We start from the raw sequence: 12,877 nt of genomic DNA on the forward strand, positions 1-12,877 counted from the left end.
AATGATAATTCATGAATTAATGATAATTAAAAGGTGTGTCTTGTGTGATATTGTCACTGCTCTAGCAATTGCAGGTTGTGTGTTTTTTAAGGTGCACAAAAATACTTCCAATGGATGAAAATGACGTCTGCTCTCTCTCTCTCTCTCTCTAGAATGCACGTGGGGGGAACCCAGGGCCCCATCTCACCCCTCAAGTCCTCCAAAGTCCCAGCGTCCTCTGCGTCCGCAGCGGCCAAGAGGATCAGCCGCACCCCTTCGTCCATGGCCTCCAACCTCAAGAGGTGAACATCAACCTCAACTCCTTCTCTGCCTTCTTCTTCTTCTTCTTCTTCTTCTTCTTCTCCTCATCTACACACTTATTTTTCCTCTTCCGTCTTCATGTACTACTCTATAGACTCATTCCCTTATTCTAGATGTGACCTACTTTGAGTCCCGCAGTTGAAGGGAAATGTTACCCATTGTAAGAACATGTTTTATTCCCGTCTCCCAGGACAGTTCGCTCAACGTTTGTGAACTTGTCCTGTCGGGAGAGGCCTCAAATATGTGATGTCACCCGGATGTTAAGTCTGTTATATCTACTCCTTAACCCTTTCACTACCACACTAGAAAGGGTTAACCAACCGTCGGTAGTGTGGTAGTGAAAGGTTCTATTCTCATCTCCATTGATTGTCTATGCAACAGCAGCCCCAGATTTTAAATCCATGTGACAATTTGAAGATTTATATACGGTAGCTATACATGTTCACAAATATTGTCTGAACTGTCCTGGGGCATAGGAATAACATATCAGTTCTTAAAATGGTTGACATTACCCTTTATTATATCCAGTAGGGCTGACCCGGATGCTTCAAAGCTTAAATCATGGTAATCGATACCCAAATCACAATTTGAATGCTCAGTTTTGTTTTGATGTTGATGTTTTTTTTTTGTGATTAAATCTTTTTTTTATTGAATTTTTTACAATTCTAAAAATGTGCCTACATCAGCATAACAAATTAGCTTCTAGAAATAAGTAGTTTATGATTCATAATCATTCAACAATCGTTCACAATCGAGCATTCATTAAGAAAATCAGTCTTTCTCAGACGAGGACATTTATTATTAATAATAATAATAAACATTATTTGTATAGCACCTTTCATACAAGAATTACAGCCCAAAATGCTTCACAGCAGTAATGTAGACACAAAATAGACATAGGCAAGAAATGAGCTTAAAATTTGCCTAATTATAGACAGGCATAAAATGAGCAGAGAATTGGCATTCAAACCTATTACAAAAATGTTTAATAGATTTCTGTTTTTACACTTTGAGAAAACGTTATCTACCACATACAGTACGTAGCTCTCATTTACTCACTCACGTTAAAGCTTTGTATGCAGGAAGAGTTGAAGCATCAGTTATTCAACTTCTACTGAAACTTGGGAGTCGGGACAGCCCTCATATCCAGCTTAACTTTCTTCTTTCCTTCTCTTTCACTGTCTTGTCTTGCTTGGCTGTCTTCCAGTTCCCTGGCTGTGTTTCTGCCCATCTGTGATTATTACCCTATGGTTTGAGAGCTAGCGCTAGTGCAGATGGACACACAGGGAGAGGCTGACTGATGGGAGGTGTAGAAACAAACTGATCTGTGTAGAAACAGACTGATCTGTGTGTAGAAACAGACTGATCTGTGTGGAAACAGACTGATCTGTGTAGAAACGGGGAGGTGTAGAAACAAACTGATCTGTGTATAAACAGACTGATCTGTGTGGAAACAGACTGATCTGTGTGGAAACAGACTGATCTGTGTAGAAACAGACTGATCTGTGTAGAAACAGGGAGGTGTAGAAACAAACTGATCTGTGTATAAACAGACTGATCTGTGTGGAAACAGACTGATCTGTGTGGAAACAGACTGATCTGTGTGGAAACAGACTGATCTGTGTAGAAACAGACTGATCTGTGTAGAAACAGGGAGGTGTAGAAACAAACTGATCTGTGTAGAAACAGGCTGATCTGTGTAGAAACAGACTGATAAGAACAGGGAGGTGTAGAAACAGGCTGATCTGTGTAGAAACAGGCTGATAAGAACAGTGAGGTGTAGAAACAGGCTGATCTGTGTAGAAACAGACTAGGGCTGACCTTCGAAGCTTTTTTTGGCCGTCGAAGCTTCGGGGCCGAGATTCTATTTTAATTCGAAGCTTCAAGATAAAAAAAAAAAGAAAAAATTATATATTATATATATGTTTTAAAATGTGCTCTATAAATAAAGTGGATTGGATTAATTAATTTAATTAATGAGTTGGGAGCTGCGCTGCCTGGGCGGCTGCTCTCCGTTACACAGCCAACAACATTACATTACATAATTATGTTGCAACCTTCATCTATAAAGCAAACAATTATATAAATATTTATATGTAGTTAATAAAGACAAAGGCAGAATTCAACTTAATTTTTTACTAAGACATGTTTTTATATGGGTCGGGACACTATAAAAAGTACTATCGAGAATTGTCAGTGCTGTAAAGTTTAAACCTTTTTAAATCTTAGACAAACTAAACGCTTTGCTTTTATGAAATATTGTAAGCCGTCATTTGAGGCTTTATAAAAGCAGCACAATTAACACAAATCTGTCAGTGCCGAGTCCGACCTCATCTTAAATAACAAATGGCATTGCTTGTTGTAGTTAACAAAGAGAGGCAGAGTTGAGGCGTATGACGTTCGTTGCATTGGAGGCGCAAGATTTTGCAGGTGGGAGGGGGGATGAAGAAAAAAGAAAAAATATTTTTTTTAAATATTTTCTTTGTATTAACACATTGAGCGCCACGCCCCTATGCCCAGATAACCCCTTCCGTGCCAGCGCTTTAGTCAATGGGAGGTATAATATTTGCGAAAGCTTAAACTATATCTTAAATTATGGCTATGGGTCTAAAACACCCCTCGCTTATTATCAATGACTTGCTTGCAGTCAACATGTACGAAACGGATAGTTTTTTCATTGGTACATTTCCATTTTATACCGCTTTGAATACGAGTATAGTTTCGGAGAGTTCTAGTAATTTCAGAGAAATTCCGCCATAATAGCTCTTTAGTGGAATACACAAAACACATTGTCATTTTTCAGCTGATTTATGAATCGTTTTCAAATAAACGCTAGATTATCGATAGTATATGTGTACTTATGCACGCTAGAGAAGCGGGCTGAAAAATCGATTATCTATGCCGTGCTTAGCGTTAACGTTACGCGCGCACACACACACACGTTGTGATCGCTGTGAAAAAAACATCTGATTAACCCAAAACTGGTAACATAGAGTCCTTACCTCACATCAGATGTTCTGCAAAAAGATTAATCCAATTCCTGATCGCCATTCCAAATATCGATCACGTTTATGGATCCAACGTTATACTCCGAAACAGATAATCGATGCTTCTTCCAGTCCCCTCAGTCAATGCAATAGTATCCAGATGCATGCCCCCGAAGTAAAACGTGGACCGGAGTTATTTCGATGCACTTTTTCAGCCAATCCAATGATGTGCAATACCATCCGGGAGACGATAGGCGGCGGTATTTGCCCTTTTCGAGCTTAGAGCCATTCCAAATGATAACGTCAGGCTGGATGGATGAAAAATGAACGGATATTGCTAATAAAAGAAATAACGAGAAAAAAACTAGAAAACTCGTCATTGGCACTCAACGCATGGCGAGTTAAGACGACTAATCTCGTCGTTGGCACTCAAAGTGTTAATATATTCAAATTTTATTTTCCGATTCGAATCCCGTGCCCATCGAACAAAGCTTCGAAGTATTTAAGACAGCCCTAAAACAGACTGATCTGTGTAAAACAGACTGATCAGAGCAGGGAGATCTGTAGAAACAGACTGATCTGTGTAGAAACAGACTGATCCGTGTAGAAACAGACTGATCTGCGTAGAAATGGACTGATAAGAACAGGGAGGTGTAGAAACAAACGGATCTGTGTAGAAACAAACTGATCTGTGTAGAAACAGACTGATCTGTGTAGAAACAAACTGATCTGTGTATAAACAGACTGATCTGTGTAGAAACAGACTGATCTGTGTAGAAACAGACTGGTCTGTGTGGAAACGGACTGATCTGTGTAGAAACAGACTGATCTGTGTAGAAACAGACTGATCTGTGTAGAAACACACTGATCTGTGTAGAAACAGACTAGACTGATCTGTGTAGAAACAGACTGATAAGAGCAGGGAGGTGTAGAAACGCAGACTCCTTTTTTGAAGACAGTCTGCAGCAGCTGATGGTGTAGGAGAAAGTTTCCCAATCGATGCCTGAGCTGCTGGTCTTCCTGTGTGGATTGTGAACGTCCTTCCCTCAGGATGCAGTTATAAAGCAACAGGCTTTCTAATTAATCTAGATTAGATCGTCATCTTGCTGTAAAGGATCAGCGTTTTGGTCTGAACACATTCCATTTCACCTTTTCTCATGTAAGAGTTGTTGTGTAATGAGATTAAAAGGAATATTTTGAACTTTAATTGGATGTTTTTCTTCGCCAGACACTTGTTAAATTGGAGCAAACGGGTGTTTTGTTTGTCCTTCAGTTTTGTATTATTCGCAATCCACGTTGAAACCAAGGGGCACTGCGACTGCAAGCTAGCAACTAGCTGTGTCCCACAGTTTAAACTGGGAATGCTAACAATTCTGACTTGCATTCTACGCAAACTCAAGGACACTTTTTCATCTTTTCTCCCATGTGATGAGTGTGTGGTGAAGGAAGAAATAAATAGATAAAATTCCAAATGACAAAGTGTTCCTTTTTAAAGATGGAGAGCAGCAGTGGTTCCCCTCGTCATGATGTTTGTGTCTTTGCAGTGTGTGTCTTGTGTTGACGAACCTCCCCCTCCGTCCCACATGCCTTTGCCTCTGTGTCTGTGTCACCTCCCCATCTCAGCACCGCCATCAACTCCAGGCTAGCCAGTTCCCTCGGTAACCTCTACGCCGCAGACGGCGAAGACAACAGGAAGCCGCCGTTTGCCCCCTCCTCGTCCCTGTCGTCCTCCCCCTCCCCCGCCGCCGTCCCCCTGTCCTCCCGGACGGCCCTCGTCCACGGCGGTTACGCTAACGGGCTGCGCAGCCCTCAGAACGAAGTCAACAACAACAACAGTGGTCCGTATATGGGCTCCGCGGGGGGCCCCGGTAGCGTCATGGGCCCGGGCAAAAGCCCGGCCTTCAACCACCCCGGTGCCCCCGGCCCCCACCACACGGGCAGGCTGGGGCCCCAGGACTTTGGCTCCTACAGACCCCAGGCCTCTTACTCTGGTCTGAACGGACCCTCAAGCCGCTACCTCAGTCGTTCCATCCCCGTAAGTCCCTCTGACCTCCCACCCCACCCACCCACCCAACACTAGGTCTGTAGCAGCAGCATCTTTCAACAAACTCCTTCCTTTTCTCATTAATTGTTGTTTGGGAACATGCTTTTAGTTCGTTTTTCTTTGGGAACATGTTTTTCCTTTGTTCTTCTTTGGGAACGGGTTTTTAGTTTTGTTCTTCTTTGGGAACAGGTTTTTTGTTTTGTTCTTCTTTGGGAACGGGTTTTTAGTTTTGTTCTTATTTCTGAACTGAAAGCAGTGCTTCTGCTCCTTGCTGCTTCTGCTCTCTAGAGCTCTTCATACCTGAGGCCGATGGCTTCCTCTGAAATTAAACTCCAATCTTTTGAGTCCATGGCCGTATCTAAACGCTAACCACTCTTTTAACGGCTTCCCAATCTAAATGGTTTCTGCTCTGGGTGGGTCATCAATACCAGCCTCTAAATCTGCTCAGCTGTCCCTTTAAAACCTGCATGGCCTCTTCAGGCTTTGATTGACATCATTTGCCTCCTTGTTTACCAGAAGGATCGTGACGTACAGCGCCTCTCCCGTCGTGCTGAAGTGGCAACTTAATTACACAGACGCTGTTCTCACCTCGCTTAAGTAGAACACTGTATCACTTTGTCCTAACCTATGAGAACAAATGGATGTTTGCATTGGCCTCTTGTAAATGGGACTATATGCACCAGCCATAATTTGATACCATGACAACCGTCTGGGTAGAGCTGTAATGCTGTGTAAATTATGGTAGCCTTAGTTTAGTTCAGAGTAGTGATGAAGAGCTGTACAGATTACACTTGAAAGACTGTGAATGTTGATATAACCAACAACTTCCTATCTGTTTTCCAATTTTTTGGGATCAAGGCCAGAAACGTGTATGCTAGATTCCCAAATTCACCAGCCACTTTCAGATTTCAGAGTAGAACAGGACCACAGAGTGACGGTTGTCTACCTGCCAAAGTGGCCGATAGAGTAGAAAACGTGTTCATTTCCCACCCTGTAACACCGGGAAATGTAATAATTCTTCTAAATGTAATAGCTTTTTCCTTTAGAAGGACTTTAAAATGTAATAACTCTGGGAAATATAATAACCTCTACCTTATCCGGTAATGTTATTACTAGTGCTGTCAATAGATAAATAAAAGAAATTAACTAATTAATCTCACAATTTTCTGTAATTAATCTAGATTAATCTAGATTAAAAATATTATTTTTCTACTTAAGACCGAAGCTTGTAACAGATATTTACTTGAGTAAAATCATGGAATTAATGTAAAATCAACACAAAAAGTATATTTAGATTCAAAGACTATTTTAATAGCTTTCTTTGAATACAGTTTCTCTCCTGTGAAATACAAATGTTCAACAAAACCATCAACATTGACTCAGCTAGACCTCTTTCTTATATCCACAGCGAATATACTGCTGAAAGTTCAGAACGTTGAAGATTTTTCACTCCATAGATTAATCTAGATACATTTATTTTAATGCTTTAAACTATTTAAATGTATCTCCTGCTCCTATATCAGACTGCAACTCCAGAAGTCACTCAACCACCTAAACTAAATACAACCAGGTCAAAGGAGGAAGTGGAGAGAGTTCTGTGAGTTTCATGCAACTAAATTGGTTTCCTAAACGATTATCGGGCGATGGTGATTAGATGGTATTTGAAGCTGCAGTCAGTTGGTTTAACAGAAAGGGGAAGACTGCACACTTCTTGGGTTCATTTTCACTACATTTTCCCTACCAGCTAACTCTGAACGCTAACATCGACTAACACACATTAACATGCTGCTCCTGACAGATGACCAGTGAAGCATCAGATGCCCGCGGGGCTGAAGAGAACGTTTGAGCTCAATCGGTTTCCCTGGAGCTTGAGAACTGAGGAACGAAACAAAGAACACTTTGTCTCTGCGTCTTTTGTCCTTCGCGTTGAGCTCATTGTTTTGCTGACCGTAGACTTCGCAAGTTTTCACGTCTTAGTCCAAATTCCCTTTTGTGGTATAAAAGCGTCTGCAGTTTTTTCAGTGAGTGCCAGCTTTGCCTTTTTTCTTTAGGTATCCAATGGCGATTTTCATGTAAACTGCTGCCGTTTGCTTATATTCCCATTTTCAGTCTTCTATTGTTCTAGTCTACAAGCTACATGTCCTACCTCACATAACCTCTGCCAAGTCAACTTAAAGGTGCTATAGATTACGTTTTTATGTAGAGTAATCTTTTATTTTTAATTTGTATATATATATAATACATCCACAGAGCATTTAGAAAGGTGCAGAATAAAATAATTATAATAATAATAATAAATATTCCCCCCCCCCCCCCCCCCCAAATGAATCCGGTGCACTTTCTTTGTCACCCCCGTGCTCATGGCGTGCTTGTGCTGGAAGAACGCGCAATACACGATTTTCGCTGTACCCCCTTTCTCCTATTGTGCTGTAGCACCAATTTAATCAACTAGTGGTCAAGAAACGTTCATTGGATACCTTTTTTAAATACCACATTTATTACAAGACTTACACTCCTATCCCCTTTTCGGATGAGGAGTAATCCTCCCTCTCTGTTATGACCTAATTTAGTCACTTCGAAGGAAGGCCCTAGCTCCCCGCACATGTAACTGAATTCGTCCGCCGCGCACAGAGCTGGATTCAGACGCGTCCCACTCGCGTGCAACACGACTCGGTGCCAGACGTCTCGAACCTTTTAACCCGACTTTGAATCAAAACACAACTCCCTTTACTCCTATGTGACCCGAACAATGCAGGGTTTTTGGATCTGAAGGGGGGGGGTTCCTCTGTCACATAGGAATTTGTGTGGAGTAGACCGTGTGTTCTAGTGACGTGTGGAGACAGGTGCGAGCCTGCCTGCCCCCCAACGTACCACACAGTTGGAACAAGGCCCGGTCACATGACCTGCTTCACTCAGCTTATAGTTCATACATGATGCGAGCAGCGGCGGCAGCCTGAGCGCTGGGGAAGAACCCTGGACCTTTCAGGCCCTCTTACAACCTAAAGTGTGCATACTTAAAACAAATGTACTCTTTAACCCTTTTACTACCACACTACAGAAGGTTAACCTTTCACTACCACACTACAGACAGACAACAAAAAAAAAGCTTTCCAAAATCCATTTCCTCATCCACCGCCATGTGTTCTGAAGTCTGAATCACTTCTGGTTTTCGATAGTCAACTTTCACCTAGTAACCTTATTTGCACCCCCCACGTGGGTTATCGTTGGAAAGGTACACTCGTTGGCTACAACGCTGACCAATAATTTTCGCCATCAGCGGATGATTGGCAGTCCTGGAGCGTCTGGAGTCCAGGGTGGTCATCTGATGTGCGGCGTGTAAAAAGACCCTCGCCTGACATATCGTCATGTAACCGAGGCACGGATTTGGTCGAGTGAGGTGGCGTTCTAACGGCAACAAATGGATCTTTCGAACGGTATATTATATGTTCAGCAGAAAATGTAGCCCCAAGCCGCTAGACGCTCGCAAGATGCCGTGACTTGCGCGCAACGTCAAGGAACGTCCAAAGTGCCTGTTTGTGCCACTGACAGGGATAACTCTTTGAAATCTTACTCTGAAATCCTGTGAGGTGCGAGTTTTTTATTATATATTATATATTTTTTAAATCAGTTGTGCAATAGCCAATTTTGGTGAGTTGTAACAAAGTGTAACACCAAGTGGAACTCCAACCCACACAAAACATGTTAACAAAGTGGAACACCAAGTGGAACTCTAGAGGTCACTGTTTGACTGCTTAACAGATTTTAACGTTACCGAACTAGTGCAGTGCCCGTTCAGAACGTGCCTGTTCAGAACTAGTGCAGTGCCCGTTCAGAACGTGCCTGTTCAGAACTAGTGCAGTGCCCGTTCAGAACGTGCCTGTTCAGAACTAGTGCAGTGCCCGTTCAGAACGTGCCTGTTCAGAACTAGTGCAGTGCCCGTTCAGAACGTGCCAGTTCAGAACTAGTGCAGTGCCCGTTCAAAGCGTGCCTGTTCAGAACTAGTGCAGTGCCCGTTCAGAACGTGCCTGTTCAGAACTAGTGCAGTGCCCGTTCAGAACGTGCCTGTTCAGAAGTAGTGCAGTGCCCGTTCAGAACGTGCCTGTTCAGAACTAGTGCAGTGCCCATTCAGAACGTGCCTGTTCAGAACTAGTGCAGTGCCCGTTCAAAGCGTGCCTGTTCAGAACTAGTGCAGTGCCCGTTCAAAGCGTGCCTGTTCAGAACTAGTGCAGTGCCCGTTCAGAACGTGCCTGTTCAGAACTAGTGCAGTGCCCATTCAGAACGTGCCTGTTCAGAACTAGTGCAGTGCCCGTTCAAAGCGTGCCTGTTCAGAACTAGTGCAGTGCCCGTTCAAAGCGTGCCTGTTCAGAACTAGTGCAGTGCCCGTTCAGAACGTGCCTGTTCAGAACTAGTGCAGTGCCCGTTCAGAACGTGCCTGTTCAGAACTAGTGCAGTGCCCGTTCAAAGCGTGCCCGTTCAGAACTAGTGCAGTGCCCGTTCAGAACGTGCCCGTTCAGAGCGCGTCGGTCGCTTGGCCCCCGGTAATTGCAGCTTGCAACGTTTCTCGAGAACCGTGCACCCAATCAACCTCTCGCACTCAACACTGCAGTCCCTCAGGCGCCGGTTACACCTTTCGTTTCATTTTCGTTTCATTGTCAGATGAGTTTCGCCGCAACGTAGCAGCCTCGAGTCACACTTTCGTTTTTGTCACCTGAGCACAGTGATGTAGTACACTGCCAAAGCAGTAGGTGGCAGTAGGTGGCGAACATGAAGGCAATTTCAACCAATCAGAACTTGAATGTGCCAATACACTTCCTGCAAAACCTGCAAAAGAAAATGTCAACAAGGCGGGCGCCTATGGGCGCCACCATCTTTTGCCTATTTACCCAATGCAGCAATTCTTTTTCAGCAAAGTCTAATAAAAGTGCAATAAACAAAACGGATACATTCACTGTGTGTTCTGCCTGTCATTTGTTGATGAAACAAAACTAACATCAACACAAGTGACCACCAAGAGCGGATAGTTTAGTCTAAAAAAAGATCGGTAGCTACATTGTTAGCTGCATGCTAACGTCAATGGAATCTGCCATTATAACAGTATAGCATTGTGGCTAGAAGCTAACGTTAGCTCACGCTAGTTAGCCAGCACCAAACTGATGATATCAGGAGCTATCAGTAGTTAGATAACATTAGAGACAACGCTGTGTGTATTAAACAAAGGTGAATAGATGACTGGGCCATTTTGTTTAATGCTTGTTAAGTTGAAAGAGGAGCTTTGAGCTAACAGGGTCTGATAGCTAACACTAGCGCATGTTAGCCAGTGGCAGTGCCAATCGGTAATGCTAGCAGAATGAATGGATGTAAACTTTATTTAACATATTGCATATGGGTACAATACAATACGGCTCAATACAAACAATTGTTAAGGGAATGCAGACTGTTGTAGCTTGGACTGGGGTCCTTATAACAATAACTTGACAACACATAGTAGCTGCAGCTATTTGGGACAGCTCTGCTGTCACCGGAAGGGCACGCAGATGGTATCTACTGCGCATGGGCGTTTTCGCAACAACGGCTCCGTGCAGACTACACGACTGTTGTCAGCGAGTTTTTTAGCGCTACTCCAAAACGGAAACACAATTTAGCGTTTCAGCTAGGGCCACAACGTATCCGCCAAAAAACGCCAAAAAACGCATTTCTGTGTAAAAGGGACATCAAACGTATTCAAAAAACGACGACAAAAACACTAGTGTAACAAGCACCTCAGATCCTCAGCACCCGCCACGGTCAAGTCCACCGGCTGAACGGACAGATGGGCGGAGGTTCCTTACATTTTAGTTTGATTAAGGACACAGTTATTTTCAATGACAGTTGGCGGGTCATATTATGTATGTGTGGTATGAAGCTCTTTCTCTGTCTCTCTTTCTCTCTCCATCTCTTTCTTTCTCTCTCTCCATCTTTTTCTTTCTCTCTCTCCATCTCTTTCTCTCTATATTTCTTTCTCTCTATATTTAGATGACTTTGCTTTTTCCTTGCTTGCTTGCTTGCTTTTTGCCTACCTACTGTATGTCAGCTTGTGCTAATCCTAATGGTAGTGTTTGAATTCTTAAGTAATTTGTGTTATTTTTTCGGGGGGGGGGGGGGGGGGCACAGGAGCCGCTTGCGGAGACGGAAATACATGTTCTAGTCGCAGTTTCCCAAAGCCAAAAAACATTATCATCAATTACTCGCCCTGTGATGGAAGTTGGATCACGTAGAATCCACAAATTATTATTTTTGAAATACTTGATGAATTGAAGTTTTTTGTTTTAACAACAAAACTATACACATCCGTTTACAAACTCTGACAGCTCGTGCAGTACAATCAAAGTCTCATTTAGCCAACTCCGTACTTCACAAACGCATGCATTTTCACTAAAGCCTTACTAATGAAAAAATGCCCGGTTGAATGCTGCCTTCGAGTGGAACTAATTGAACAATGACCCAGTGTCCCCAAAAGCTGTTTAGGTCTCGTGAAATTATGTATTAACCCTTTCACTACCACACTATAGAAGGTTAACCCTTTCACCCCCACACGGTTAACCCTTTGTAGTGTGGTAGTGAAAGTGTTAACCTTCTGTAGTGTGGTAGTGAAAGCGTTAACCCTTTGTAGTGTGGCAGTGAAAGCGTTAACCTTTTGTAGTGTGGTAGTGAAAGTGTTAACCTTCTGTAGTGTGGCAGTGAAAGCGTTAACCCTTTGTAGTGTGGCAATGAAAGCATTAACCCTTTGTAGTGTGGTAGTGAAAGCTTTAACCCTTTAGTGTGGCAGTGAAAGCGTTAACCCTTTGTAGTGTGGTAGTGAAAGCGTTAACTCTTTGTAGTGTGGTAGTGAAAGCGTTAACCCTTTGTAGTGTGGTAGTGAGAGGGTTAACCCTTTGTAGCGTGGTAGTGAAAGGGTTAACAAGCACACATCCTAACAAACTAAAGACACGGGAGCGAAGGGCTCTGTTGAAGAATCGGTTAACACCAGAGTGCTCTTTGCTTTCATCCTCATCAGAGATGTCATGTTGACCTTTTCAATGAATGACTCATGACATACTGACGTGTTTCTTCTCTCTCTCCTCCAGTCCCTTCAATCTGAGTATATTCAATACTAAACCGTCAGAGCTACGTTGACCTGGCTGGACGGCGGGCGGTCGCACGTCCTTCACGCCGACCTGCGTGGGTGAGAGCATCGGCCATCCACAGCTTGAGCCTCGTGGCCTCGTCTGCCACCCACCCAGGCACCCAGGCCCTCTTCAGTCTCTGGTGTCTTCCACGGCTAAAAGGGAACAAATAAACCAAAATATTGCTCCGTTTGTGTGCTGAAACGCATGCTTTTACACACACACACACACACACACACACACACACACACACACACACACACACACACACACACACACACACACACACACACACACACACACACACACACACACACACACACACACACACACACACACACACACACACACACACACACACACACACACACACACACACACACACACACACACACACACACACA

At 43.3% G+C, this 12,877-nt stretch overlaps 1 protein-coding gene across 5 annotated transcripts in view; it reads left to right on the top strand.

The window, feature by feature from the left end:
- Nucleotides 1-12,681, top strand: part of cdc14ab (cell division cycle 14Ab) — a gene marked incomplete at its 5' end in the record, with an annotated part of 107,140 nt that extends 94,459 nt beyond the window's left edge. For 4 of the 5 annotated variants that reach the window (XM_084310036.1, XM_084310038.1, XM_084310035.1 and 1 more), the window contains 3 exons: nucleotides 153-281; nucleotides 4,911-5,322; nucleotides 12,435-12,681. In XM_084310036.1, coding sequence (XP_084166162.1) covers nucleotides 153-281; nucleotides 4,911-5,322; nucleotides 12,435-12,464 — 571 coding nt within the window. In that variant the 3' untranslated portion in view covers nucleotides 12,465-12,681. The remainder of the gene's footprint in view (nucleotides 1-152; nucleotides 282-4,910; nucleotides 5,323-12,434) is intronic. The other variant, XM_084310039.1, reaches the window with a different exon arrangement.
- Nucleotides 12,682-12,877: the final 196 nt, after the last annotated feature.

This window comes from Notolepis coatsorum, assembly GCF_963971535.1.
Source record: "Notolepis coatsorum genome assembly, chromosome: 3".
Lineage (NCBI taxonomy): Eukaryota > Metazoa > Chordata > Actinopteri > Aulopiformes > Paralepididae > Notolepis > Notolepis coatsorum.